This window comes from Sminthopsis crassicaudata, chromosome 2, assembly GCF_048593235.1.
Source record: "Sminthopsis crassicaudata isolate SCR6 chromosome 2, ASM4859323v1, whole genome shotgun sequence".
NCBI classification, from domain to species: domain Eukaryota; kingdom Metazoa; phylum Chordata; class Mammalia; order Dasyuromorphia; family Dasyuridae; genus Sminthopsis; species Sminthopsis crassicaudata.
In genome coordinates, this window is record NC_133618.1 from 42148455 (window position 1) to 42174670 (window position 26216).

Consider the following 26216-nt stretch of genomic DNA (forward strand, 5'->3'; position numbering starts at 1 on the left):
AGGTCTGGGGGGCTGACGGCTCTAGGCCCACCTCCTGCCAGTCTCCAGGTTGGACGTCCTGAGCTGGTACCTATACTGGCAACCGCCCAAGGAGGCCACCTCCTTCCCATGACGTGGTGCAGGCTTAGGACCTCGGGAGGCCAAATAGTCCACCTCCTTCCTGGGCAGGGATCCCCTCTACGATACCCCTGACAATGACCATTTAGCTTCTGCTTGGAGACCTCTGGTGACAGAGAACTCAATCCCTCTCCCGGGCATCCCAGGCAACTCTTGGACAATTCTAATGACCAACAAGTTTATCTTCCTACTGAGTTAAAATCTACTTCCTATACAATGATACGATTGGGCCTCCCGGGACCATTCAGTGGTTCTTCTGACCTCTCACCGCACTTCCCAAGTCAAGATGGGCTGCCGGGTATGGCCCTAAGTTTGGGGACAGCACTTTTGGAGTTCAAGTCAAATTTGTTTTCACATCCCCCTTCCCAGACAGTCTGTGACAAAAGGTGGCCACTATGGACTTGGGAAGGACGGAAAGTCCTCCCTGCCGGAAGAAATCGCTCCCTGAAATGCCCTTGATCAGAGACGCACATTGTGACAGATGGCGAGGGATGTGAATGGGAAGGCGTGCCCGATCAGCTGGCTGCCATATTGGGTTGGATTCACTAATCTATATGACTCATAGGAATAGAGAGAGAGAATAGAGCTATGGGGAAATGGGCCTGAGTTGAAAAGGACAGCCTAGAACAGGAGGAGGGCAGACATGGCCCCAGGGAGCCAAGAGGAAGCTTGAGAACACTAGGTGAGGAGCAGGAGGACGCCAGAGATGGATCTTGCCTCCTCCATGATTCTCTCATCAGCTGTGTCTACCCACCAGATGACCTTAACCTTACTCTGCTGTTCACAGCCTAGGACCTCAGCTGTGTTTTTACCTTCTGACAGCCTCAGTTCAGGTCAGGAGGACTTCCAGAACTCCCATGGTCTTTCCCCCCACCCCATCCCGTCCCTCTTCGAAGCCTTTGGTGCTCATGACGGAGGATGGCAGCTGGGGCTGGGCATCCCGTGCCCAATCCCTTCCGTGAAGATTTATCCTATAGGAGGGGAAGGGAAGGGACCGCCTGCCCCAGCCTCTCCCTAGGACCCCTCACCTTGTGGTGCTGGCCATGGATGAGGAAGTGGAACATGATGAGGTAAGAGTTGCGAGCAGGTGGCTTCATGTGGAACAGGAAGCGGTGGAGGACGTATTCTACGGCAGTCCACATCAACAGCCCCAAACAAAAGAAAAATGGGAATACGTACTTGGACACAGGGATGGAGTACTCTGTATGGAGAGAGAAGGCGGTGAGCTGGGTCAAGGTAACGGATGCACAGAGCAGGTGTTGGGCCAAATATCATAGACCCCCAAGGCAAGAGAGCTTGATGGCCATCTCGTCCCTCACTATCTGAAGAGGAGTCCCTAGTATCCCCCAAAGTGGCCACCTGGCCTTCACTGAAGAGTGATGGGGCATCCACCACCTCCGGAGGCACCTCCATTTCTGACCAACTCAAATTGTTGGGAAAATTTCTCTTAAAAATGGAAATCAGTCTCGTTGCCACTTCTCCTCCCATCCTCGCCAGCTCCAAGCTAGTTCTTTTTTTTTGGAGCCAAACAGAGCAAGTTGAATCTCACCTCCTTGGATTATTAGTGGGGCTTGGGGAATGGAGATAGGAAGGGTTCAAAGCTTTCACTGGAGTCTGGACACCTCTGATTCAATCATTAGTTACTGCTTTTAGCTGTGGGACACGGCAGATCACTAAACCTCAGCTTACTCATAAGAGTACTTTGTCAACACTTCCATTAGGCAAACAAAAGCTAAACTGGACCTTGAGACCTGGCTCCCTGGGAGAGGACTGGACTTTTTGATCAGGCTGTATGAGAGGACGCTGTTTCTCACAAATTCCCTTGTGTTTATGTTTATCTACTAGCTCTAGAACATATGATTTTAAGCTGATTTTAGACAGGCCTGGAAAGATTTACATGAACTGATGCTGAGCAAAACAAGCAGAAGTGGGAATACATTGTACACGATAACAGCAAGATTGTGCGATGATCAACTAATACAGGCTTGGTTCTTAGCGGTTTAGTGATTCAAAGCAATCCCAAAAGACTTGGGACAGAAAGTGCTATCTGCAACCAGAGAAAGAACTAATGAGACTGAATGTAAATCAACCTATGCTATGTCCACTTCTTCTTCTTCTTTTTTTTTAATCTCTCCCATGGTTTTTCCTGTTTGCTCTGATTTTTCTCTCCCAATATAATTCATAAAGCAAGCTGTATTAAAAATAAACTTAAAAAAAAGAACATGTGGTTTCCCTAGTCGAGGGTAAGCCCCCTGAAATCAGAGGTAGTTTGATTTCTGACTTTGTAACCTCAGGAGCGCTGGAGGAACTTACTGAACGCTTACTGATTGATCCTCCACATATTGATTACATATGAGGTGCCCTGGGAATATCAGAACTAAAGCAGTTCTTGCCCACGACAGCTTCTGCTCTCCTGGCACACAGCAGGGATGCAGACAAGCCCAAGGGCTGATTTGGGTAGGGAGATAACAAGAGAGAGTTTCATTGAGGGAGCTGCCCCCACGCTGAGGCTCCCTTGCTTCTCAGATAGAGCTTCCTTCCGAAAGGCAGGACATCACAGCCATGGAGGAGGGGCCCTAACTAGATGCCCACGTTCGAGGGATGAAAAAGTTGGTCTGGTCAATGTGGGTACGTGTCTTAATTTGATTACACATACGTGTTATAAAGGAAAATAAATACTTGTTAATTGAAAGAAGTTAAATGGAAAACAACAAGAACACAAGTAAGGTGAGGGCAGATATGTGGGAGTTTACATACTTGCAGGCCTCCATCAATGAAAGGGTTCGAATCCTGGTAGTCTGGCTTTGTTTTGCTAGCTTCACTTTTCATCAGGGCCTTTAATGCAAAACCCAGCCTTCTGGCTGAGTCTTTCATAAGCCATAAAGTCATTTGAGGCCTGAGGCCAAAAAAGTGTCTCCACTGTGGTCCCCACCACTTAGGGAAGCCTATTCCTATAGGTCAAGAATCTGCCCACCTCCTCACCCCAGCATCACCCCCTGCCCGCCCCTGCCCTGGAGCTGGTACTGAGTGGCACCTTCAGAGCTGAGGGAAGGGATGCCAGCCAAAGCTTCAGTTTCTCTTCCCTGCCCGCCCCCTGCCCCTCCTCCTCCAGCCAGTCTCCAAGCAGCCCTACCACTGTCTGCCATTGTTTGGGGAGTCCAAGGCAGACAGTGGGCAATTCAGGCAGCAGAATTTCTGAGCAACAAGCCCTGCCCTGTCCAGGAGCTATTCAGCGTGGGTCGGGAGCAGTGGCCCTGGCAGCCGGGCCCTGGGGCTGACAGCTTGTTAACCCTTGCCGACTCGGCCTCTGCGCTTGCCCTTCCTCACGTTCGCTTGCTATCTCGCGGCTGTGAATGGGGCATGGGGACGGACAACCCCTTCTGGACCAGTTCTGTCCCCTCCCCCCAAGCCATGCCTTCTCTGATGACATCCTCTAGATTGCTTCTTCTCCACAATGTGTCTCCGCTAGCTCACACCCATCCCATGCACTCAGTTACCTTTGGGGTATTCCTCAACTTTGTATATAGCGGGAACTTGATAAACTTAATAAATTCCTTCCCTTGGCACACCTGGCAGAGGCTTGGGCACTAAACTGCTTAGGAGAGAATCTCTGATTTTTCCCCAGTGGAAAGGATGAAGGGGAGCAGAAAGAAGAGCCCAGACTTAAAAGATGGGTCATGGCTCTACTTGCCAATTTATGGATTCAGGCTTCCTTCTTTTGCTTCCCTTCCCTCCCAGGCTCCTCATGTCCTCATGTCCACTGCTACCTCCCAGTCTGAGTTTGGAAGCTCCCAAACTGGGGTGTGGTGTGGGAAAGTACCAGAAGACTCAGACAAACAGAGGCTACTGGATTCAGTTGAGGTCCTGGGTTACTAGGTGGGCTTGGCAGAGAGAGCCTGAGGTACTGAAAAAATTACTCCCTGAGGCAAGCAGGGAAAGGCACTGATGGGGATCCGTTTAACCTTATAGCCTCCCTTCTATGGAGGTTGTGGTAGCCCCACCTATTATATCCAGTCAGAAATTCAAGTTATGTCAACCCCTGAGGTCAAATTTCCCCTAGAAATCCGTCCCTGGCTCACGCCATCTTTGTTGGTGTTCTGTCTGGTGACGTTTTTCTCCTCAATTTTCTACTTCTTACTGCTAAACTCCTCTGTGGATTTAGCCTGTTAGTTAAGGGCATGTTCCACCTCAGGGAGTATATACCTTTTCTCCTGGTTAATAGTGAGTTCCACTAAGGAACTTGTCTTTCCCCATTGTTAAATGTAAAAACCACTTTGATGTCTAACTTTATGCTCTGGCATATTTACCATTCCTGGTGTCTATCGTATCTCTTCATTTTTTCAGTAACTTCTCCTAAATAAACCTACCTTTTGCCAGAGAGAATGGTCATTGTGAATTCTTCACATGTCTGAACCCCAATATTTGGTGCTGAACCCCAAACATATCATTTGGAACCATGAATGGCTACTCTGAATACATCAACCACATGGAGCATCAAGTACTATCTTTTTAATGAAGGCTTCCTTGATCCCTCCAGCTGCTCAGACATCTTGGGTTTGTTTTATGTAGTTTTGGAACAATCTCCCATTAGAATACAAGCTTCTCAAAGCCAGAGCTGTTTGGCACAGTGCATGGCACACAAATAGCACTTAATAGATGCTTGTTGAATGACTGGTGTTTAATGAAGCATCTTTTATGTCATCACATCCCAATTCCCAGAGCTTGCTCTAGACTAGATACTCTGTCTTGAGGAGTAAGTTTCTTCCTCTTTGCTTAACCTAGTCTGTATAATCCCCCTATTATTTTTTTCCTAAGGATTCCCTGGTTTGACCAATACTAGCTTTTTTGGGGGAGAGACCATAGCCAAATCCTTCTGTCTTGAGCTTTTCTGCTGATAACTATTGGGATGAATACTCAGGGATGTTTCCTCCCAAATGGGCAAAAGAAACTGGATAAGAAAAATCAGATGGCCTCCCTCCCAACATAGTGATAGGCAAATGAGCTTCCTGAGGATCTGGTACCTGTGGTGAATGATGAGAAGAGCCGGACGTTGTCTCGAGTGAGGGATCTAAAGTAGAACCAGGTGAGGTACATCACCAATGGGGACCATACAGCGAGAACGATATACCTGTAGAAGGGCCACAGAGGTGAGAAAAAAAGAGAGGGTCCCAAAGGGGACTTGTGAAGAGGAGGGTCTGGCTTCCTCAGAGATGTATCGGGGGAGAGCAGAGGGGATAAGATGATTCATGGGAAGGCCTGGAGTCAGAGGGGACCGTGTGGCCATCCGTGGACAGATTAGAGGCTTGCCTCAGAGCCGGGAGGCATAAGCTAAGAGCATTGATGTTGGCTTTTTGTAGCAGTGGGGTTAGTGGAAGGAGAGAGAGCTCCAAGGGGAACTAAAGCCTGAAGGTGGGAAGGAGAGTGGACAGAACATACCAGCCCTCACTTCAGGAGACACTCCTGACATCATGCTGACCAGTTACCCTCTTGCTGTGCAAAAACATTTCTAGCCCCAGGGTTATGGCCCAGTTTATGAGGTGTAGCCCTGTGTAGGGCCCAGGAGGAATCCTAATTACTCAGTTTTTCTGAGAATGATATAGTGGTTCTCCCCCCCCCCCCCCAGGCTGGGGTTAAATGACTTGCCCAGGGTCACACAGCTAGGAAGTGTTAAGTGTCTGAGACCAGATTTGAAATCAGGTCCTCCTGAATTCAGGGCTGGTGCTCTAACCACTGCACCACCTAGCTGCCCCGAGAACGATATAGTTTAAAGCTCTATGAGGGAAGGGGGTTTCCCCTAAGCTTTGTCAGCCTGTCCAGTCCCCTATTCCTCCCTGCACCAAGGACATTGTTCTTTATACAGCAAGTGCTTAATAAATGTTTGTTGCTGGAAACCTAGAGCTATCTCAGAGAAGTACTGAATGACTGTCTCCACTTGCATAATGGGGATTCAGTCAATTAGATCATGGACTTGAGGACACAGAGGCAGAAGTGAGGTGGATCTTGGGGCTATTGAGGGAGCTTTGGCTTCAAGAAATACTCTCTAAGAGGCTCAATTCTGCACAGAAATCTGACCTTGCTTTGTCTGCTTTAGGGAGAGTAAGACCTCAGCTATGAAGAGGGATCTGGACAAAAAAGCAGATTTACTTAGGCAAATACTAGAATCTGACTTTCTGATCATTAATTCTAGGATCACATTTGCTTCTGTTCACAGGCCATAGATTTAGAGCTGGAAGAAATCTTAGGGTTATCTAGACCTTTCTCCTAATTTTACAGAGGAGGAAACTGAGAGATTAAGAGGGTCACAGATAATACAGGGCAGAGCTGAGCTCTGAATCCAGAGTCTCAGACTCCAAATCTGCTCTCCTTTCCCACTGAACACTTGGCATTTTGAATTATGATTAAGATGAAAATTTTCATGGATGTAGAAGACAGACATCCCCATACACAGATCACTTGTTTTTCCCAAGCTGACTCGGGGAAAAGTCCTCCAGCTTTCAGGAGCGCCAGATCCTTCCACAAAGACTGAGTCCTCTCCTGCCCTTCTTGTCAATAATTGCTTAATGTTACATAGGGATGACATCAACTTCTGGAGACCCAGGGCAGGACTCACCAAGAAGCCTTAGTGCAGGCCTCTAGGAAATCTGAGTGGAAGAGGCGGAGGGGTCTATCCACAGGTTGGTGCACCCATTCATCATACTTCTCTCCCAAGTGGCCCACCTGCCACAGCAAGGGTTTTTGCCAGTCGACCAGGTCCTTCAACAGAGAAGATACAGTAAATGGGTCAGAAGAGCACTCTAGGCCACGAATTACACTGATTTCTCTCTCCATAATACAGACCCTCTTATGGCTGCCAAACTGGCATGGTCAATCACATTCACCCAACTATCCATTCATTCATCACCCACCCATCCATCTATCTATCCATCCATCCATCCATCCATCCGTCCAAGCATTTACTAAATATTTCAACAAACAATTATTAAGGCATTGTTATTCAAGGCATTGTTCTATGTGCTATCAGATTCAAAGGCAGATATATAACAGTCCCTGACTTCCCTGAGTTTACAATCCATTTGAAAGATGACACAACACTTACATGGAGAATAATATAAGCTAGGAAACGAGGAGACAAAGAAGTAATCCAAAGTGATCTAAACAAATTTACAGAGGGAGAGAATACTGTCTCCTAGAGTAGTGGGGTCAAACTCTAATAGAAATTTCTTCCTTGCCAGTCTCATACTGACTTAGAATACCTCAAATTGACATTATTTAACTCATTTTGTATTTTTATTTTGTTTCAAATTTCCCAACAAATTAAAAATGTTTTCACTTGTTAAATATTTTCCAATTAGATTTTAGTATACTTTCCTCAGGCTAGGAGAATGGCACTTTGTCCTAAAGGATTTGGGAAAGGTTTCAAGAAATTAGGAAGCTGAAATTGAGCCTTGAAAAGAAGGTCTAAGGAAGAGAAGTTACGATTTGAAGAGAAGATTAAGAAGGCATATATTTCAGGTTATGGAAATAGGAGACTGAATGTTGAATTTAGTGACTCGTTGGACTCAAATGCTTGAAGAGAAATAATGGAAAATAAAGTTAAAAAAGTAGGTTGGAGCCAAACTGGGCAGAGTCTGAAATGCCAAGCTGTGGAGTTGGGACTTTGGCTTACTACCATGCTGGGCACAATAGAACGCACAGAAAATAAGTCAATGATCATCCTACATTCCCAGAGTTTATAATTCAGATAGAATGATGAAGCAGAGATAGGTAAGCTGGTTTATTCTAGTATTATTCCCTTGAATGATATAGATAAGGAATTTTTGTAGGAAAGTTGGGTTTTGAAATACTGTATATGATCTTAGATGTAGTTACTATTGGAGTTGATTTTGCTTATTATTATTATTTTAACAAAGGAAGTCTAACAATGACATAGGAGGCCTTATCCAGAAATAATTATGATATGAAAATAAAAAGCATCAATTACTATTTAAAAATTAGAGATTACAATAAAACATTAAAGATGAGTGATAGAGGCCCTGAGTACTAGAAGTATACAGAGAGGGGAAGATCAACAGGAGTTTGGTTGAAGAGGGGTGAAGAGGCCAGGGAGACATTCTGAATGAGAGAAGAACAGCATAAGAAAGACTTAGAGTTGGGAAAGATGAAACTATCAAATAGACCAGACTGACCAGAGCAGAAGGCTGCTACTATTAAGGAATACAGGAGATGAGTCTGGATAGTAAGGTTGAGGTTATGCCCCAACTGATAAAGGATCAAAAGATATGATCTATGCCCAAAGGGCTATAAATTCATGCATATCCTTTGACCTCACAATACCACTACTAAGCATGAATACCAAAAGAGATTTTTTTTTTTAAAAAGGAAAAATTCGCACAAAAATATTTATAACAGCTCTCTTCTCGGAAAAAAATTGGAAACTGAGGAGATGCTCATTAATTGGCTGAATATATTGTGGTATGTAATTGTCATGGAATATTATTGTTCTATGAGAAATGATGAGCAGGATGCTCTCAGAAAAAAAAAACCTGGAAAGTCCTCCATGAACTCAAGCAAAATGAAATGCACTGTGTACAAAGTAATAACAAGTTCTGGGATGATCAGCCATAAATGACTTTGCATTCTCTACAGTACAATGAGCTACAACTACACTGAAGGACTTATGATGAAAAATCCTGTCTTTTCCAGAGAAGACACTGTGTCTGAATACAGGTTTTCTGGCTTGCTGTCTTTCAACATAATTTTTCTTGAGTTTTGTTTTTGTTTTTTTGTTTGTTTTTTAAATCAAGGTAGGAGGGCAGCTAGGTGGCACAGTGGATAGAGCACCAGCTCTGAAGTCAGGAGGATCTGAGTTTAAATCTGACCTTAGATGCTTAACACTTCTTAGCTGTGTGACCCTGGGCAAGTCACTTAACCCCAATTGCCTCAGCAAAAAAAGAAAAAGAAAAAAATTAAGGTAGGAAATCTGCTTTCTTTCACAATATAACTTTTATGGAAATGTTTTACATAATTTCACATGTGGTTTCTTAATGGGGATTGGAAGTAGGGATAAGGGAGGGGACCTAAAACATTTTTAAAACAAATGTTCAAAAAATTGTCTTAAATGTAACTTGGGAAAATATTAAATAAATAAACTTGAAATTCTTCTCTACCCCCCTCCAAAAAAAGGCTGAGGTTAGATTATAAAAGGCCTTGAATGTCAGATTCCAAAGTGAGGAATTTGGACTTTATCTTACAGGGAAAGGGTTCTTTTTGCTAACATAAGAGGTAAGTGTGGTGTGTTGGAAAGAGCAATGATTGGCAAATTAAGTAGACTTTGATTCAAGTCTGCCTTTGACACATGTTGGTAATATGACCTTGGATAAGCTTGCGTTTATTTTCACTTAAATTTAGATACATTAACAAGATTTTTATAAAGAAAGCACTTTACAAACCTTGGGTACTTTTAGAAATGCAAACTATTACTACTGAAAGTTTCCCACGCAAAGAGAAGGTATTTCAGGGAGATTTAACTGGCTGTCATGTGCAGAAAGACCAGAGACCAATTAGGAGGCTTTCCCAGCAAGATGATGAAAGCTGAACCAGAGGGGCAGCTGTAGCTATGGAGAGGAGGAAAATGATATAGAGGAGACATTATGCAGGATCCAGTGAGATAATGATTATAAAGATTTAACAGTGCTTGGTACATGGTAAGTATTACATAAATGTTGTTTATTATCATTATGATGATGATGCTGATAGGAAGAATTTGACTGGACTTGGTGATTGGTTATGAGAGTTGGATGGGGAGAAGCTACAGGAGACAAACAAAAGTGTTGAGTTTGAGTGATTGGGAATTCCTGACAATTGTGTCCCTAGCTGTGACCTGTGTTGGAAAAGTTTGGTTCCCTTTTGATCTGGGATGTCACAGGGACCATAGTGAGGCTCCTGACACTGTTATTCTTCTTCCAGTTCTAAGGCAAAAAAAGGAAGTACTCGATGGGGAGCAAGGAGACATTGCAGCATCAGTCAAATATCCACTGCCCCAGATACTGCCCCAGAGTGACACCAATGGGGTAAGTTAACCACATGGTGAACTGCTCTTTCCTGGATATGGAGCAAGGAAGGGCCAATGATTAAGACATGCACGGTTTAAACAAAAAGATTCTAGGAATGGAACAGGTAACCCACATTTCAGGTAGCCTTTTGGGTGGGGCCTTGGAGGATATCAGCTAACAGAGGACATCAAATGAGACAGATTATTTTACAGAACAGAGCAGGGCAGCTAGGTGGTGCAATGGAACTCAGATCTGAGTTCAAGTCCAGGCTTCCTAGTTGTGTGACTCTGGGCAAGTCACTTAATCCTGTTTGCTTCAGTTTCCTCATCTGGAAGTTGAGCTGGAAAAGGAAATGGCAAACTACACCAGTGTCTTTTCCAGAAAACCCCAAATGGGATCATGAAAAGTTGGCTATCATTGAATAACAGAACAGAACTTCAAGCATACCACTTTGGGTCAGCCATATCTTTTGTTCATGCCCAAGCATTCCGTTTCTGACATCTCTTTGGGAGCAACATGATGCCATGGTAAAAACCCGGGCAGAGGTCTACTGGACAGTAGACTAGGAAAATGGAAATAGCAACTTTCAGACAGGACAAATAGTGGAAAACCACAATAGTCATATGGGAAGGAAACACTGACTGACCCAAAGAAAACCCAAGAGAGAATCAGGATAGAAGAATAGGATGAAGTATGGAAAATCTCTTCCCATTCCATGGGGCAGAATCCTTTGAATTTTTTGAGAAACATCTCTAAGATCACAGATCTAGGATGAGGCATTTTCTTCCTTTTTTGCTCCCTTTTTTCTTTCTTAATCTTACAGTGTTACCACTGTAATGATTAGGAAGAATTGAGCTAACCTCAGGCAGTAGAGAGGAGCTTATTTCCACAGTGATGGAATCTTAACTGTTACCCAGCTTCAGTAATCCTCCCTCCCTCTTCTCTCTTCTCTTCTCTTCTTTCTCACTCTCTCTCTCTTCTCCCTCTTTCTCTCCCCCTTCCCACCTCATTAGAATGAAAAGATCATTAATAACCTTTTCCTAGGCATACTTATCTAAAATAAATCCAATCCAATCATATTACAGGGATTTTTCCCAAGCATCCTTATCTGAAATTGTTCAAAGGTGTATGCAAAAATCTCATCTGAGATTATCCAAAGTTTCTGCTCTGCTCAATTCTCCTGTTTTTTTTTCCTTCTTCCCTTTCCTTCTCCATATAAACACTTGCCTCACTTTGGTGGATTGCTTGTCTTGCTTAAGGAGGAGGCCCACGGGGTGCATCATCCCTTATCCTAAGTAAATGCCCAGGTTTAATTTGGAGATGGCTTGAGCCTAAATTCTTCCAAAGATGACACCATAGCCCACACCCTGGTACCCCCAGGTCTTTGGTATACCCCAACAACAGGAAGCAGGGCTAGGAGGAATCTGAGTATTCCTAAAAAAGGTAGAGGCAGTTGAGGTCAAGATAAAAAATTGAGGCACCTCTTTGCTAGCTCTGCTTCGCAAAGCATCCCTGGATCTTCTGAGAGCCACTTGAAATCATGGAGGTGTAGTAGAGAAAGAATCTCTCAACCATATACAAGAGAAACTCTAACAAGACCATGTGGTTATTGGCTTCAGTGGAGTGCTATAAGGTGAACAACTCGGATATTACATCCCTAGCAGGATAGTTAATAAAGTAACACACTGCCTTTCTGTAAGCTTAAGGAAAGCGGCTTAGTCACTAGTTTGGACTGGTTACATTGAGACCTAATATGAAATACCTCAAGTGTAACACTGTACACAGAAAATATCCCATACAGTATATACACAATTCTGACATATGGGGTCACTCATCTGTGATACTGTGATATTTTTCTTAGGGCTTTGTTTTATTGATGCACAAGGACTCAAAATTGATGATACTCATTCTGGATTTAAATTGCCCCTTCTATTTCTAAGTTTGTAATCAATCTTTATTTTGGGAGCTTTTGCTTTTTTCCCCCTGGAATTAATTTTTTTCTTTCTGGTTCTAAATTTGAACTTTTTGTTACATATCTACAGGAAATTATTTAATTCTACTTCAAGTTTTGATTTGAATTTTCCCCCCTTTTTATGATACTTATCAGAGGGCAGCTAGGTAGCACAATGAATAGTGTGCTGGGCCTAGAGTCAAGAAAACTCATGGGGTACAAATTTGGATTCTTAGCTGTGTGATCCTGAGCAAGTCACTTCACCCTATTTGCCTCAATTCCCTTATCTGTGAAATGAGCTGGAGAAGGAAATGGGAAAGCATTTCAGTATCTTTGCCTAAAAAACCTCATATGTAGTCACAAAAAATGAGATAGGACTGAAAAAAAATAACTGGACAACAAAATATTGTACTTCATAGGATTCCAGATGTGTTGTTCTTATGAATGTTGACAACTAATGCCTTACACCTGAAATACTGCATTGCTAGAAATGAACTTAGCTTTTAGTTGTGTGCTGCTAATAACATCATTGCTTATGTTCTCATGGGAGTGACTTCTTGAATATTGCTGCCCTTTACATAGAAACTGTTGGTACACACCATGGAATTACCATTGTTTTCATCTGCATAATAAAATTTTAATTAAATTCTGAGCAAAATAGAGGCCAAAATTTTAGAAAAATGGTGTGTCATCAATGAGTTCAGATTAGGAACTCCTCCCTTCTCAGGCTGTTTCTTTCTTTTTTAAATAATAACTTTTTATTTTCAAAATACACACAAAAATAGTTCTCAATATTCACTCTTGCAAAACCTTGTGTTCCAATTTTTTTCTCCCTCACTCCCTCCCCAACTCCCTTCCCTAGAAGCAAAATAATCCAATATATGTTAAACACGTACAATTCTTCTATACATATTTTCACAATTATCATGCTGCACAAGAAAAATCAGATAAAAAAGGAAAAAAAGAGAAAACAAAAAGCAAACATCAACAAAAAAGGTGAAAATACTATGTTGTGCTCCACATAGTCCTTTTTCTGGATGCAGATGGCTCTCTCCACCACAAGTCTATTAAAATTGGCCTGAATTACCTCATTGTTGAAAAGAGCCATATCCATCAGAACTGATCATTGCATAATCTTGATTTTGTGGTGTGAGTCATTTCTTTATTCCAAAGGATGGTAAAAAGAAGAGCACAAACTCAAAGAGCATGATAGAAAGAAGAACACAATCTCAAGAAGTAGACAAGGTCAGAATAGTGCAAGTAGCTAAAGGTCTAAAATAACCACCACTCCAGCACTAGAAAAATAACAATGATAAATAATATTTATATAGCCCTCTAAGATTTACAAAATATGACATAAATATTTCATTTGGACCTCACAATACCTCTGGGAGGCAAATGCTAATATTATCCCCATTTCCCCAAATATGGGAAACTAAGGCAGATAAGAGATAAAGGACTTGCTGGAGTCACACAATTAGTAAATGTCTATTAGAACTAAATAAGGAACAGTAATGCTCGTGATTGTGGAAGAAAAGAACTGAAATTAATGAGCTTATAACATCACAAAAACCCCAGATCACCCAATATGGCCTGAGGATTTTGACTTTGGTGACTCTCTGGTACTGGAAAATTGGAAAGATAAGTTGTGAGATAAATTCAGGAGGACAGGTGCTTTCTCATTGCTGCAAGGATTCAATGGAGTGGGGTGTGCCTGAGAAGCTACTCACAGAATCTTACCCAACTGCATTTCATTTTCTGAGATTTATTTGGAGAGATTCATTTGTGATAGAATCTATCCAAAAGAACCATTGGCCTGTCATGTACAAGGAAACTAAAATGGGTAGTATATGACGGCCAAGTATTCAAAATGCTCTGGGTCTTCTGCTAGCCACAGCTAGGGCGTCTCAGTGTTGAATTTATAGATTAGGTTTTATTGGATTCCTAGCACAGAGGAAGACAGATTTCATTGTCTAGCCAGATTTTACCAGTTTGGGCACATGACCCAAGGAATCTTAAGGCAACCTGTCACTTTCAACAACTGATAGTGTTGGAGATATGAGCCATGTGGAGATGATCTCATTATCTTTGGAACTGTTGGATCATCTAGAAAATGATGGTCTAACTGACCAAGAGCAACGTGGCAATGCTTCTGACATTGACATGGGACGATGTCTCAGCAAGATTTGAGCACTGACCCAGACACAAGCACTTCTGACTGGTCACCTCCATAGAACCTTTCAGACTGAGGATCTTTTTCATTTTTTAAGCAGCCATTATGTTGATAGTGTCAAGAACTAGGTAACCAACCAGGTGACACAGTAGACAAGAAAACTTCAAATCTAGCTGCTGATACTTACTAGCTATGTGACCCTGGACAAATCAATTAGCCTCTGCCTGCTTCAGTTTACTCATTTGTAAAATGGAGATAATAATAACACCTCATTCTTAGGGTTGTTGGGAGTATAAAATGTGATGATATTTGTAAAGCATCTTGCAAACCTTAAAATGTTATCATTATTAAAAATTAAGCTATTACTGGGAAACTACTGCATTATCTCACTTGTGTATTTACAATTAAGGAGAATCAGAAGCAAAAGGCAAGATAGATCAATTTATGCTGACACAGCTGAAATAATTTCAAGAATGTTGGATTGACAAAATACGAAGCCAGTCTTCAAGTCTGATCAACGGCCTCATGCATTCAGCAGGCCGCCTATATGAGCCACAAAAGTCCTTTGTCCTGCCTACGGATGCTAGCCTGGAAGGACTGGATGCAGCCTGCCTGAGAGTGACGGTCATCAGGGAAGATGGATGTCGTCATTGTCACAGACACAAACACTCACAGGCTGGAATTACTTTGAAATGAGTCGTCACCAAGAAGTTCAAAGGCTGCACTGAGCTAGCTTTCGGTTAGGAGTATTTCTATACTATCATAATGTAAGGACATGATAGATTTGCCCTATGTGCCAGTTAGACCTAAATACCCAAGGGAGGCTGCTGACTTTGCCCAGCCCTCCCTCCCTTCAATCTAACTCACTTGTGTGTCACAGCATCATGTCACGATTCTCTTTGAGAACAAACAACAATAAGGCTGTCAAAGGAGACTGGATTGTGCTCTATATTATTGTGCACAGTGCTGATATGGAGGCAAGAAGAAGGGTCCCTGGATATCGGGATGAGCATTGTAGATGGCGATGTTTATTACAAATGATGTCTGTTTGCAGATGATAAAGTGTATTTAGGATCAAATATCTATTTCTCTTTGGCATCTACACTTAACCTGGACAACCCGGCTCCAACTTACCTTCTTAGACACTTCTCCCCATTCCCTCACTAACCCTGGTGTTTTTGCAGGTTCTATCCCAATACTCTCCTGTATCTTTGTGTCCTTGCTCTAGCTGTACCCCCTGCCTGGACTATACTTCCTCCTCGCTTCTGCCACCACCACCCATCCACCCACGACCACTGACAGACAGCTAAGCCTTAGAGCCCTGGGAATAGCAGACTCTGGGATACTGCCGCCCCAACACCCTTGTCTGTTTCCAGCCAGTCCATTATGGACATCATCAAGGCAAATAACCTGTGTGGAAATTGAAGCTGGCAACTGGCACCTCAGGTGCCACAACCCTTATCTTCTCAGCAACTGCTGAAAATCCAGAGGAGAATTTTCTCACTAAGGAAGTCCTGGGCATCATCAATTCATTATCATTAATGTTTTTATCAATGGTACTAAAAAAAGACGAATTACAATCTACTTCCCGGCTGCACCCCAAGGATCACTATCCTTTTCCATGTGACTAGGAACTGAAATTGCCAGAGATGTTTCTCTCTATTAGAATGTAAGCTCTTTGAGGGCATGGACTGTCTTGATTTTGTCTTCGCATCCTCAGCACTTACCATAGAACTTGGCACATAGTAATGCCTAAGAAATGCTTATTAATGTATGGAATTATTATGTAATTATATATTTACTATTATATGTAATATAATAAAATATGTGCTGTAAGTATATAATATATAATTATATATTAATTAATAAAAAATTAATGAAAATTTATTCATTCATTCTAAAGCCACACAGTTACTTAGTTTCAGAGCCAAACTTGGAATCCTCTTCTGACCCCTAATTGAAAATCTCATTTTGCTTCTTTATCTCCTAGTTTAGTATGGATTAATTTGTCTGATCTATTGCCATGTGGCTTCTAGCAGGCTAAATCCAAGTGAACAAATTTCAGTTGTGGGAGTGGGGTAGAAAGGAAAGAGAAATAAAGACATTTGGAATTAAAATTAATTAAATTAATTGATATAATTAATAACTTCAGCAAACTTGCAGAATCTAAGACAGAATTACATAAATCATAAGTATTCCTATGTATAACCAACAAAATTCATCAAGAAGAATTGGAAAAAGAAATTCCATTCAAAATAATCATAGAAATTATAAAATACTTGGGAGTGTCTCTTTTAAGATTCACCCAGGACCTATATGGATTTAACTGTGAAGCATTCTTTGTAAAAATACAAGAGCTACTTTTCGTAGTGGCTAGAAACTGGAAGATGAATGGATGTCCATCAATTGGAGAATGGTTGGATAAATTATGGTATATGAAGGTTATGGAATATTATTGCTCTGTAAGAAATGACCAACAGGAGAAATACAGAGAGGCCTGGAGAGACTTACATCAACTGATGCTGAGTGAAATGAATAGAACCAGAAGATCTCTGTACACTTCAATGCTGTATGAGGATGTATTCTGATGGAAGTGGAAATCTTCAACATAAAGAAGATCCAACTCACTTCCAGCTGATCAATGATGGACAGAAACAACTACACCCAGAGAAGGAACACTGGGAATTGAATGTAAAATACTAGCACTACTGTCTATCTACCCAGGTTACTTATACCTTCGGAATCCAATACTTAACGTGCAACAAGAAAATTGGATTTACACACATATATTGTATCTAGGTTATACTGTAACACATGTAAAATGTATTGGGATTGCCTGTCATCTAGGGGAGGGAGTAGAGAGAGGGAGGTGATAATTTGGAAAAATAAATACAAGGGATAATGTTATAAAAATTACTCATGCATATATACTGTCAAAAAATTTTATAATTATAAAATAAAAAAAATTTTAAAAAATACAAGAGCTAGATAATTGAGGAAGAAATTTTTCATGGAAAGGTCAAGCCAAAATAATAAAAATGATAATACTATCTAAATTAGTTCACTTAGTGTCGTAGCAATCAAACTTTCACAAGTATTTTATAGAATTAGAAAAAAAATAACAATTCATATAGACAAATAAAACTTCAAGAATGTAAAGGATAATAATGAAAAAAGTGGGAAGGAAAGGAGATTTATCTATACCAAATTATATAACCAGGCAATAATCATTAAAATGAGTTGGTACTGGTTAAAAAAAGAGAGACAGATTAGTGAAGAAATTAGGAACATATATAGGAAAATATATCTAGTAGTCTAGTGTTTAATAAGCCCAAAGATACAGTTGGGGGAAGCACCCATTGTTTGACAATTTTTTTTTCCAGAGAAAGCTAGATGGCAGTCTGGCAGAAATTAAGTATAGACCAATATCTTGCACCACATACCAAGGTAAGTATGGATATGTGACTTAGATTTTAAAAGTCTTATTACAGAGAAATTAGAATAAAGAAAGACATTACATTTCACATACATGGATAGGAGAAGAGTCATGATTAAACAAAATCAATAGTGTTTTCAGAAATTAGAAACTGAAAGATAATTTGCTTCTCATGATAGAGAAATATGAGGGGGAATATGATGATAGAATGAAGTAACTGTTTATTTGTTTGTTTGTCTAATTGGCTTACTGTATCATAACGGGAGGTTTCTTATGATGGGCTGGGAAAGATTTAAATGACGGTGGTGTAAAAACAAGATACCCATAAACCACAGTTTAAAACAAAACAGACTTGGGTGACGCCACAATCTTTCCTAGGACTGGCCATGTCCCAAGACCTTTCCATTAAAGCTTCCGTCTTTCTCAGGCTGAGGCTACATCTCCAGGTGCCTTCCTATCCAGTGAATTGAGAGTCCACATAAGCTTAACTGTACAGAAACAGACCTCTAGTTCTCTTTGAGGAAGTGGGAAGGGGAAGGAGGACAGATACTGAGTGTCTCCTGGGGGTTTGCTCTCCCAGACTCCTCAAGAGAATTCATCCACGCAGTTCATCTCAGCCCAGCTCAGGGAAGAAAGACTCCAGGTAAAGCCAGGCAACATGAGACGATGCCTGCTGAAAGAGGAAGAACTGCTAAAGAAAGTTTCTCCCTTCAGTTCTCCAGGTGACACTCCCCTTGGCATCAGAAAGCTGCCCAGGCAACACTGTGAGCTTCAGTCAGACATGGAAGTGGTGTCCTTTTGCAGGGCAAAGAGACCTGTACATATGGACCGGGCAAGATGCCAGGGAAACAGGGCCAGTCAGTAGTGTTCTCTCCGAGCCCCTTCTCCAACCAGTTCCATCACCTTCTGCCATCCCCCTCCTCTGCTCCTCAGCCATCTTCCTCATATCTCACAAGGGCTCTGGGGCTCTGGCTACAAAGGGGAGGGGAGAGGAAAGGAGAGGAGGACAGAGGGAGCTATGTCAAGAATGTGGTGCCCAACAGAAGTTAGGGCACTGGGGGAAAGGGCCACTGAGAGTGGGCAGGACAGTAACAACAGTCACCAGCCGAAAGGGCATTGTTGGGAAGCCGCAAGGGGGAGGGAGGTGATGGTCAGAGAAAAGGAGAAAGGCAGGACCTAAAGACTCCCAACTTGCAGGTTCTCTCACTCAGCCACCATTTCCTTTGTTCCCATGCACCCATGCATCAAACAAGAAGCCTTCCCAGGCCACCAAAGGTTTGTGCACAAAGCACCATCATGTCACCTCTGGCCTGGGAGACCCAGGAAGAAGACCCTTGACAGCTAGTGCTACTGCAGAATTTGTCAGAAATTGTCAGAGCCAAATGTTCTAGTGAATTCAAATCTGAAATGTGGGAAACATCCAGTCTTCTGGACACAGGAAGAAGGCTGGAAAAGAGAGGAGAAAGGGTAGGGAAGAAAAGAAGTCAGTCCGGAGGTCTTTACTAAGCACTTGCTAGTGCTGGGAATATAAAGGAAAGAAAAAGATATTTCTCTGTCCTCAGGGAGCTCACATTCCAATGGGAGACAACTAGCAAAAATCCATTAAATTTGGGGAGAAGCCACAGAATCCAGGAGGCAGCGGTAAGGAGAGAGGGTACTTCAGGCATGGGGGGGAAGCATGACCCCCAAAACTGGAAATCCTTTGTAGCTGGGCTGAGGTTAGTGCCCAGTAACTATAGCCTCTGACTATGGGCTGTCTGGGGGTCCAGCCTGGCCTGATGTAGTATAGTAGGTACCGAGGGGATCAATGATGGGAAGGATGCCAGCACCTATTGGTACCAAGCCAAGGGTGCCCTCTCTCCTCCAATTCACTCTACTTTTAGCCAAAGACTTCTAGGAAATCAGATTTCAAAAGTAGCTTAGGCTCTGACTATGGGTAATTTTCATCTCAGACTCACAACTCCCTGCCCCGGTCTCACCTTACTTGGACTGCATTCTGTTGGTCAGGTTTGTGGCTCAGACAGAGGGGGAAGACAATGTGGTGAGGTGGGATGAGGAGGGTGAAGGGATAGAATGAGGAAAATCACATCTCTACCTAACCTTTCTTCCTTTAAGGGTTCCTTGGGTCTTCTACTTGGTCCTTTCATATGCTTCCACACTATATTTCATATAAAATCTTTTTTAAAATGTTAATTTTTTTTTTTTTGGGGGGAAGACAATTGGAGTTAAGTGACTTGCCCAGGCTCACACAGCTGGGAAGTGTTGTGTCTGAGGCCAAAGTTGAACTCAGGTCCTCCCAAATTCAGGGCCAGTGCTTCACTTCATATTAAATTTATTTGTGAGCACATCTCTGATCAACTCCCTATCTCCCCACTCAAACCAAATCTTTAGCTCCCTGAATTCAAAGAACCATGGGAAGATGAATATGAACTGACCCAGAGAACCAAAGGAACAATTTATACAATGGTAGACTAAACACACAGTAAATGAAAAGAGCATGAAAAAGAAGCTGAATTTGGAGTCCCTAGAAAATGTTGGAAGGTTCTAGAACAGATAATTAAACATACCACAATATCATGGCAGAGAGGTGGGGCACTCCTAGGACAGAGCTTCTGATATAACCATTGTACTATCTACATGTAATGTAGTTCTATGCATTAATTTTTTTTATCATTCTTTATTTATTAGCTGTTTAGTTGTTTGTTTGTTTTTTTGCTGAGGAAGTTGGGGTTAAGTGACTTGCCCAGGGTCACACAGCCAGGGAGTGCTAAGTATCTGAGGCCAAATTTGAACTCAGGCCACTACACACCTGTCAGATTGGCTAAGATGACAGGAACAAATAATGATGAATGTTGGAGGGGCTGTGGGAAAACTGGGACACTGATACATTGTTGGTGGAGTTGTGAAAGAATCCGGCCATTCTGGAGAGCAATCTGGAACTATGCCCAAAAAGTTATCAAAATGTGCATACCCTTTGATCCATGATGGACAGAATCAGCGACACCCAGAGAAGGAACACTGGGGAATAAGTGTGAACTGTTGGCATTTTTGTTTTTCTTCCTAGGTTATTTTGCCTTGTGAATCCAATTCTTCCTGTGCAATAAGAAAGTCGGTTCCACACACATATATTGTATCTAGGATATACTATAACACATTTAACATGTATGAGAATGCCCGCCATCTAGGGGAGGGGGTGGACAGAAGCAGGGGCAAATTCGGACCAGAAGGGAATGCAAGGGATAATGTTGTAAAAAATTACCCATGTATATTACTGTCAAAAAAGTTATAATTATAAAATAACAAAATATTAAAATAAAAATTAAAAAAAATTTTGAACTCAGGTCCTCCTGACTTCAGCGGGCGCTCTATCCACTATACCACCTAGCTGCCCCTATGCCTTTTTTAAAGCAATTTTTAATTTTATTTATCAATTCAGTGAGATTTTGCTTTCAGTTATGATCTTTTCATTGACTTTTAGAATTTTTATTTTTGCATTTACCTTTTAAGTCACATGCCCAATTCTCTGATCAGCTCTTTCTTCTGTTAATGAACAGATTGGGAGGTGGACTTCCCTCCCCCCAAGGATGACTCGTTATATTCCAAAAGTTTGTATTGTGTCCTTTGATGCATCACTTATTATTTCTGTGATTTGTTCTTTGGGGGAGAGAGAAGGGAGGTGGAAGAAGAGACAGAAAGAGAGACTGTGCTTTCTGGTGAGGAGTTAGGCTGGAGGATCCATCACAAGACTCGACCTTTGGAGTAGGAAGGACGTTAGGGATCATCTAATGCTACTCTCTCTGCAGAGGAGGGAAGTGAGATCTGGAGAAGTGAGCCCTCGCTCTGGTCCAAGATCACAGAGACAGTTGGGTAGAACTGGGATTTCTACAGGCCCTCTGGTTCCAAACGCGGCGTTCTCCCCTCCCCTGGCAGGCCCTGACCATTGACAGAAGTAAAAAGTGAGCCCAGCCACCCATGAAAGCCAGGCTAGGTCAGGCAGCCTCAGGCAAAGACATCCACAGTACTGGGAAGGACAAAGAGCTCTGGAAGCAGGATCCACAGGCATTCAGTGGGCTTATTACCATCATCTGTCATTTGAGTCCTCCATTCACTTATCCATTCACAAATTATATTCCAGGCCTACAGATGTTTCAGGTATTCTCAGAGGGAAGCTGAGAGTGGGGGAGAAAGGGAAGAGAAACCTCTGATGAAGTTTGTGGAGGGAGGAGGAGAGCATAGCTAAACTTTGACCAAACAACTGATGTTTATCAGGCACTTTGAGGTTTACTAAGCACTTTCCTCATGACTCCTGTGAGACAAAGATTGCTTTCCTTGTTACAGGGGAGGAGGCTCCAGAGCCAGAGGTGACTGGTGAACTGCCAGCAGTGGGACTGGAACCCAAGCCTCCAGGCCCTGTGTCCTCCGTTTCACTCCATCTCTCCTTCTAACAGACATTTCTGCTTCTGATACTCTGAGGTCGGCGGCTGGTGGTGGTTGAGTCCGGAAGCAATCTCCTGAAATTTCAAGTAGGGAAAGCCCACGGATGGTGACCCCGATTCAAACGTAGCTTGGGAACCTGCAGTGCTTGGAAGCAGCTATCAGACTTTACCCTGGATCAGACATTGTGGGGGTCCTGAAAACCTGCAGGTCCCCACCTCAGCTGTCCTTGAGATACTGCAGCAACACAATACTCAATCCCTCCAGGAAACAGCAGGCCAGAAATTCTCTTCAGAAGCATGCAGAAGGGGCAGCCAGATGGCACAGTAGATAGACTACCAACTCTGGAGTCAGGAGAACCGAGTTCAGAGTGATTTCGGACCCCGACAAGTCACTTAACCCCATGTGCCTCACCAAAAAAAAAAAAAAAAAAAAGTGGGCAGCAGTGTATGTGCTGTTGTCTCCAGAGACTGCCCATCGCTCTCTGGGAGGAGATCTGCTGTCTCAGCTCAATCTCTCGGCCGCCAACTCTGACCTAGAGCAGAGACCTTTTCCTCCCGAGAGCTGCCCCAACTCTGGCCCAGACAAGACTCTCTCCTTGCTCAATGATGTCTTCTTTTATCCTCCCAGAGAATGGGCATAGGATAACGCAAGGGCTTCTGGGAAAAATTACTTCAACCAATGAACTTGCTCCTCCTAAGCATGCAAGCTCCTCCCCAGGAATTCACAAGTAAAACTCCCCTAAAGGCCGAACTAGAGAATTGTCAAGTACCGACTTAGCACTTAGTAAGAACCTAACAGCAGCATGCTGAGTCCAGCCCTAATAGAAAATCTAAAGTCAGGAAGAGGCTAGAAGAATGAGCAAATAATAATAAAATATCTGTCCTCCCAGAAATCAGCCGGAGTCAGGATCACTAAACGTCTTTATTCTAGATCTTTACCGTCACCTCCAACGCCAGGTCAGCAGTGCGAGAGAGCGTGACTTCCACCACCCAAGTTTCTCCTCCTCCTCCCACACACGTCACTCCCCCCTCTTTGTCCCAATCAAGTCAGCACAGAACAGCTGGGGAGGGTCAACCTTCAAACAAGTTAATAGGGAACCGTCCAATTGGCCGTTAGTCTCATGTGCTTCATCATCCAAGTGCATTGCTCAGTTCTAGCCCTTTACAGTTCTCTCTGGAAGTAGGTAGGATGTTTCATCATGAGGTTTCTGGAGTTGTGGCTGGTCGTGTTTGACATTACTTCCTAAAACCTTTCAAAGCTGTCTTTACAATATTGTTATTAAATACATTGTTCTCCTATTTCTTCACCCTCTATGAATTCATATAAGTCCTCCCAGAAGTCATCTCTTGCATCATTTCTTAAAGGACCATATTATTCCATCATATAACGTATTCAGTCATTTCCCAATTGATGGACACCCTTTCAATGTGCAATCCTTTGCTACCACACAAAAAAGCTTCCATAAACATTTTTCTACATAGAGATCTTTTTTTCTTTCTTTAATCTCTTTGGGGTATAGACCTGGTAATGGTATGAGTGCGTAGCTAGGTGACACAGTGGATTAAGTAATGGGCCTGGGAGTCAGGAAAACTGAGTGAAAACCCAGCCTCTGACACTTACACTCAAATAGCCTCTCTCTATCCTAGCTCAGGTCTTTTTACTTAGACTACTGCAAAAGCTTCTGGATGGTCCTCTCTGCCTGCAGCTTCTCCATTCTCTAATTCATCCTTCACAGCTGTCCAATTAATTGTCATAAATATTTGATTATTAAATATCATAAATATAAATACGTTTGACTTATTATGCCATTCATCTTCTAACTATTAAGCTCTTATTATGTGCCAGAAATTGTGATAGGAGCTAAGGAAGGGGGTCCCTACCTCTAAGAAACTTATGGTCTAAAGTGTGAACATCAAAAAGGATGTAAAATCTATTGCCTCAGTTTGGCCTTGGAATAACCTGCCTCCACATTTTGGTCCTCACCTTTGTTTCCAGTCTTATTTTTCATTACTTCCCTTCACATATGTACTCTTTCTGCCCTAATCAACTGACCTGTGAACTGTTCTGCAAGTACATTTCTCTTCCAGCTCTGCACAAATTGGCTCCCTTTTCTGAAACATCTTCCCTGCTTCATCACTAGCTTTACAGAATCCTCTGGAGCATAAAAGTGCTCCGAGGTGCCCAAAGACATCTTATTTGTAGGTCCTTTATCCTTTGTGAAATCACTTTGAACAAAGGTCACAGTTGTTCATGAAAGTACGTGAATTTCTCCATTTCTTGACCCAAGAGAAAATAACCCATGCATTTTCTTTAATGCTGGTGTGGATTTGTTTTTGGACTCCTAGAATCTAGTACACTCTTGAACATAATAAACAAATGCCTGTTGAATTAGATAGAATTGGATTGAATGCTGTGAGGAAATCACAGGTACAAATTCATTAAAAAAATCAAAAAACAAACAAGCAAAAAAACAAAAAAGCCTTGCATTGAGTACCTCTTAGGTACAAGGTACCAAAGGAGCTTTCAAGATATTCCAGAATGTCCCAAAATATTTGGCTAGGAAACAGCTACTTAGAATTTTGACTGGTTCTGTACGTGTTCATAGCTGCAATTATGGCATCTGCTGGATAATAAAGAAGCTCCTTTGCGCCCAAGGTAAAGATATTTTGGCCAAGTGGTCTCCCCACTCTCCACTTTCTCACTTCCTCCCCTGCAGTCCTGAAGGTAGGAAGCTTAGTGAATAAAGCCCTAGACCTGGAGTCAAGAAGATCCAAGTTCAAATCCATACCCAGTCAATTAGCAAATCATCTACATGCTATCTGCCTCAGTTTCCCCAACGGCAAAGTAGAAATAATAATAGCACCAATCTCTCAGGTCCAGGATCAAAGGAGATAATGGTTAGGGCTACTTAATAGATGTTAACTCCTTCCTTCCCTTGCCTACAAAGCAGCTTTCCTTGATCCCTGCACCTCTCTAACATTTGAGCTGTCTCTATTCCACCCTAAATATATGCAAACTAGAAAGGATTAAACTTAGGCGGCAGAGCAGATATAGAAATAATCCCCAATTAAAGCCTATGGGTCCCCTTTCTCCCTCCAAGCTTTCTCTGGAGAGCTCCACTCTATTTGCTCCTCTGCTGGAAGGCTCCATATTGTAAGCAGGCACAGACACTGAGCACTTTATCTGGAGCTTGTTTAGTATGCTCAAAGTGGCCAGGGTCCCCCGGGATATAAGAGAGGCCCCGACATAGGAGCAGCTTGCTCTGGGGTCTCCGAAAGGGGACATTTCCTGGCCTGGAGAGGTTCCAGCTACAGTCCACTTGTCTAAGGCAGGCAGGCGTAGGACTTCTGTTTACTTTCTTTCTAAGCTACAACCTGAAAAACCCAGCTTTCCCTGGGGGAGTTTTCAGCATGGGAAAGGGTTGGGAAGGGGCCAGGAGAAGAATTCATACTATAAACCTGAGAGCAGAAAGTCCTCCTAAAAAGCCTTCTACCTTCCCTCTCCCTCCTTTTCTCCATGTCTGACAGCTTTTTCTCTTCTTTAGGATCTGTCTGCTTATTGCCTTCCAGGCCAGCCACTACCAAACAAAACCCAACTCCTGGTACCACACCCTCTCCTGGATCCCAGTAGGGCAGCCCCACCCAGGGAAAATGGGTGCAGAATGTTAGGGAGGGAAGGTGAGCTATCCAAGGAGGCATATTAGAGCCAGAGGCTAGGCCAACAAGGAACAATAAGGGAAGGATCAGAACCTCCTAGCTTTCCTGCTTTAGAAAAGGCCATCTGATTCAGCTCTCATTTTACATAAGGAGAAACTGAGGTCCAATGATATGCCCCAAGGCGCAGAGGGGATAAGAATTCTAACTCAGGTTCTCTGACTCCCAAGGGAGCACCTTGCTCACTGTGCCAAATCGTGCTGGCCGTACCTGACTGCCAGAAGAACTGCAAAATGTCAAAATACTCACCATAGCATTTTTTTGGGTAGTAGCAAAGAACTGGACATAGATTGGAGAGTTGAGGTACATGGGGCAGCTAGGTAATGCAGTTGATAGC

General features: G+C 42.6%; 1 protein-coding gene across 1 annotated transcript in view; it reads right to left on the reverse strand.

Moving 5' to 3' along the window:
• The window catches only part of FA2H (fatty acid 2-hydroxylase), a 75506-nt gene that overhangs the window by 3168 nt on the left and 46122 nt on the right, over nucleotides 1-26216 (reverse strand). The window contains exons 3-5 of the mRNA XM_074285993.1: nucleotides 6728-6870; nucleotides 5139-5245; nucleotides 1146-1318 (exon numbers count right to left, since the gene is read on the reverse strand). Of these exons, the coding sequence (XP_074142094.1) occupies nucleotides 1146-1318; nucleotides 5139-5245; nucleotides 6728-6870 (423 nt within the window). The remainder of the gene's footprint in view (nucleotides 1-1145; nucleotides 1319-5138; nucleotides 5246-6727; nucleotides 6871-26216) is intronic.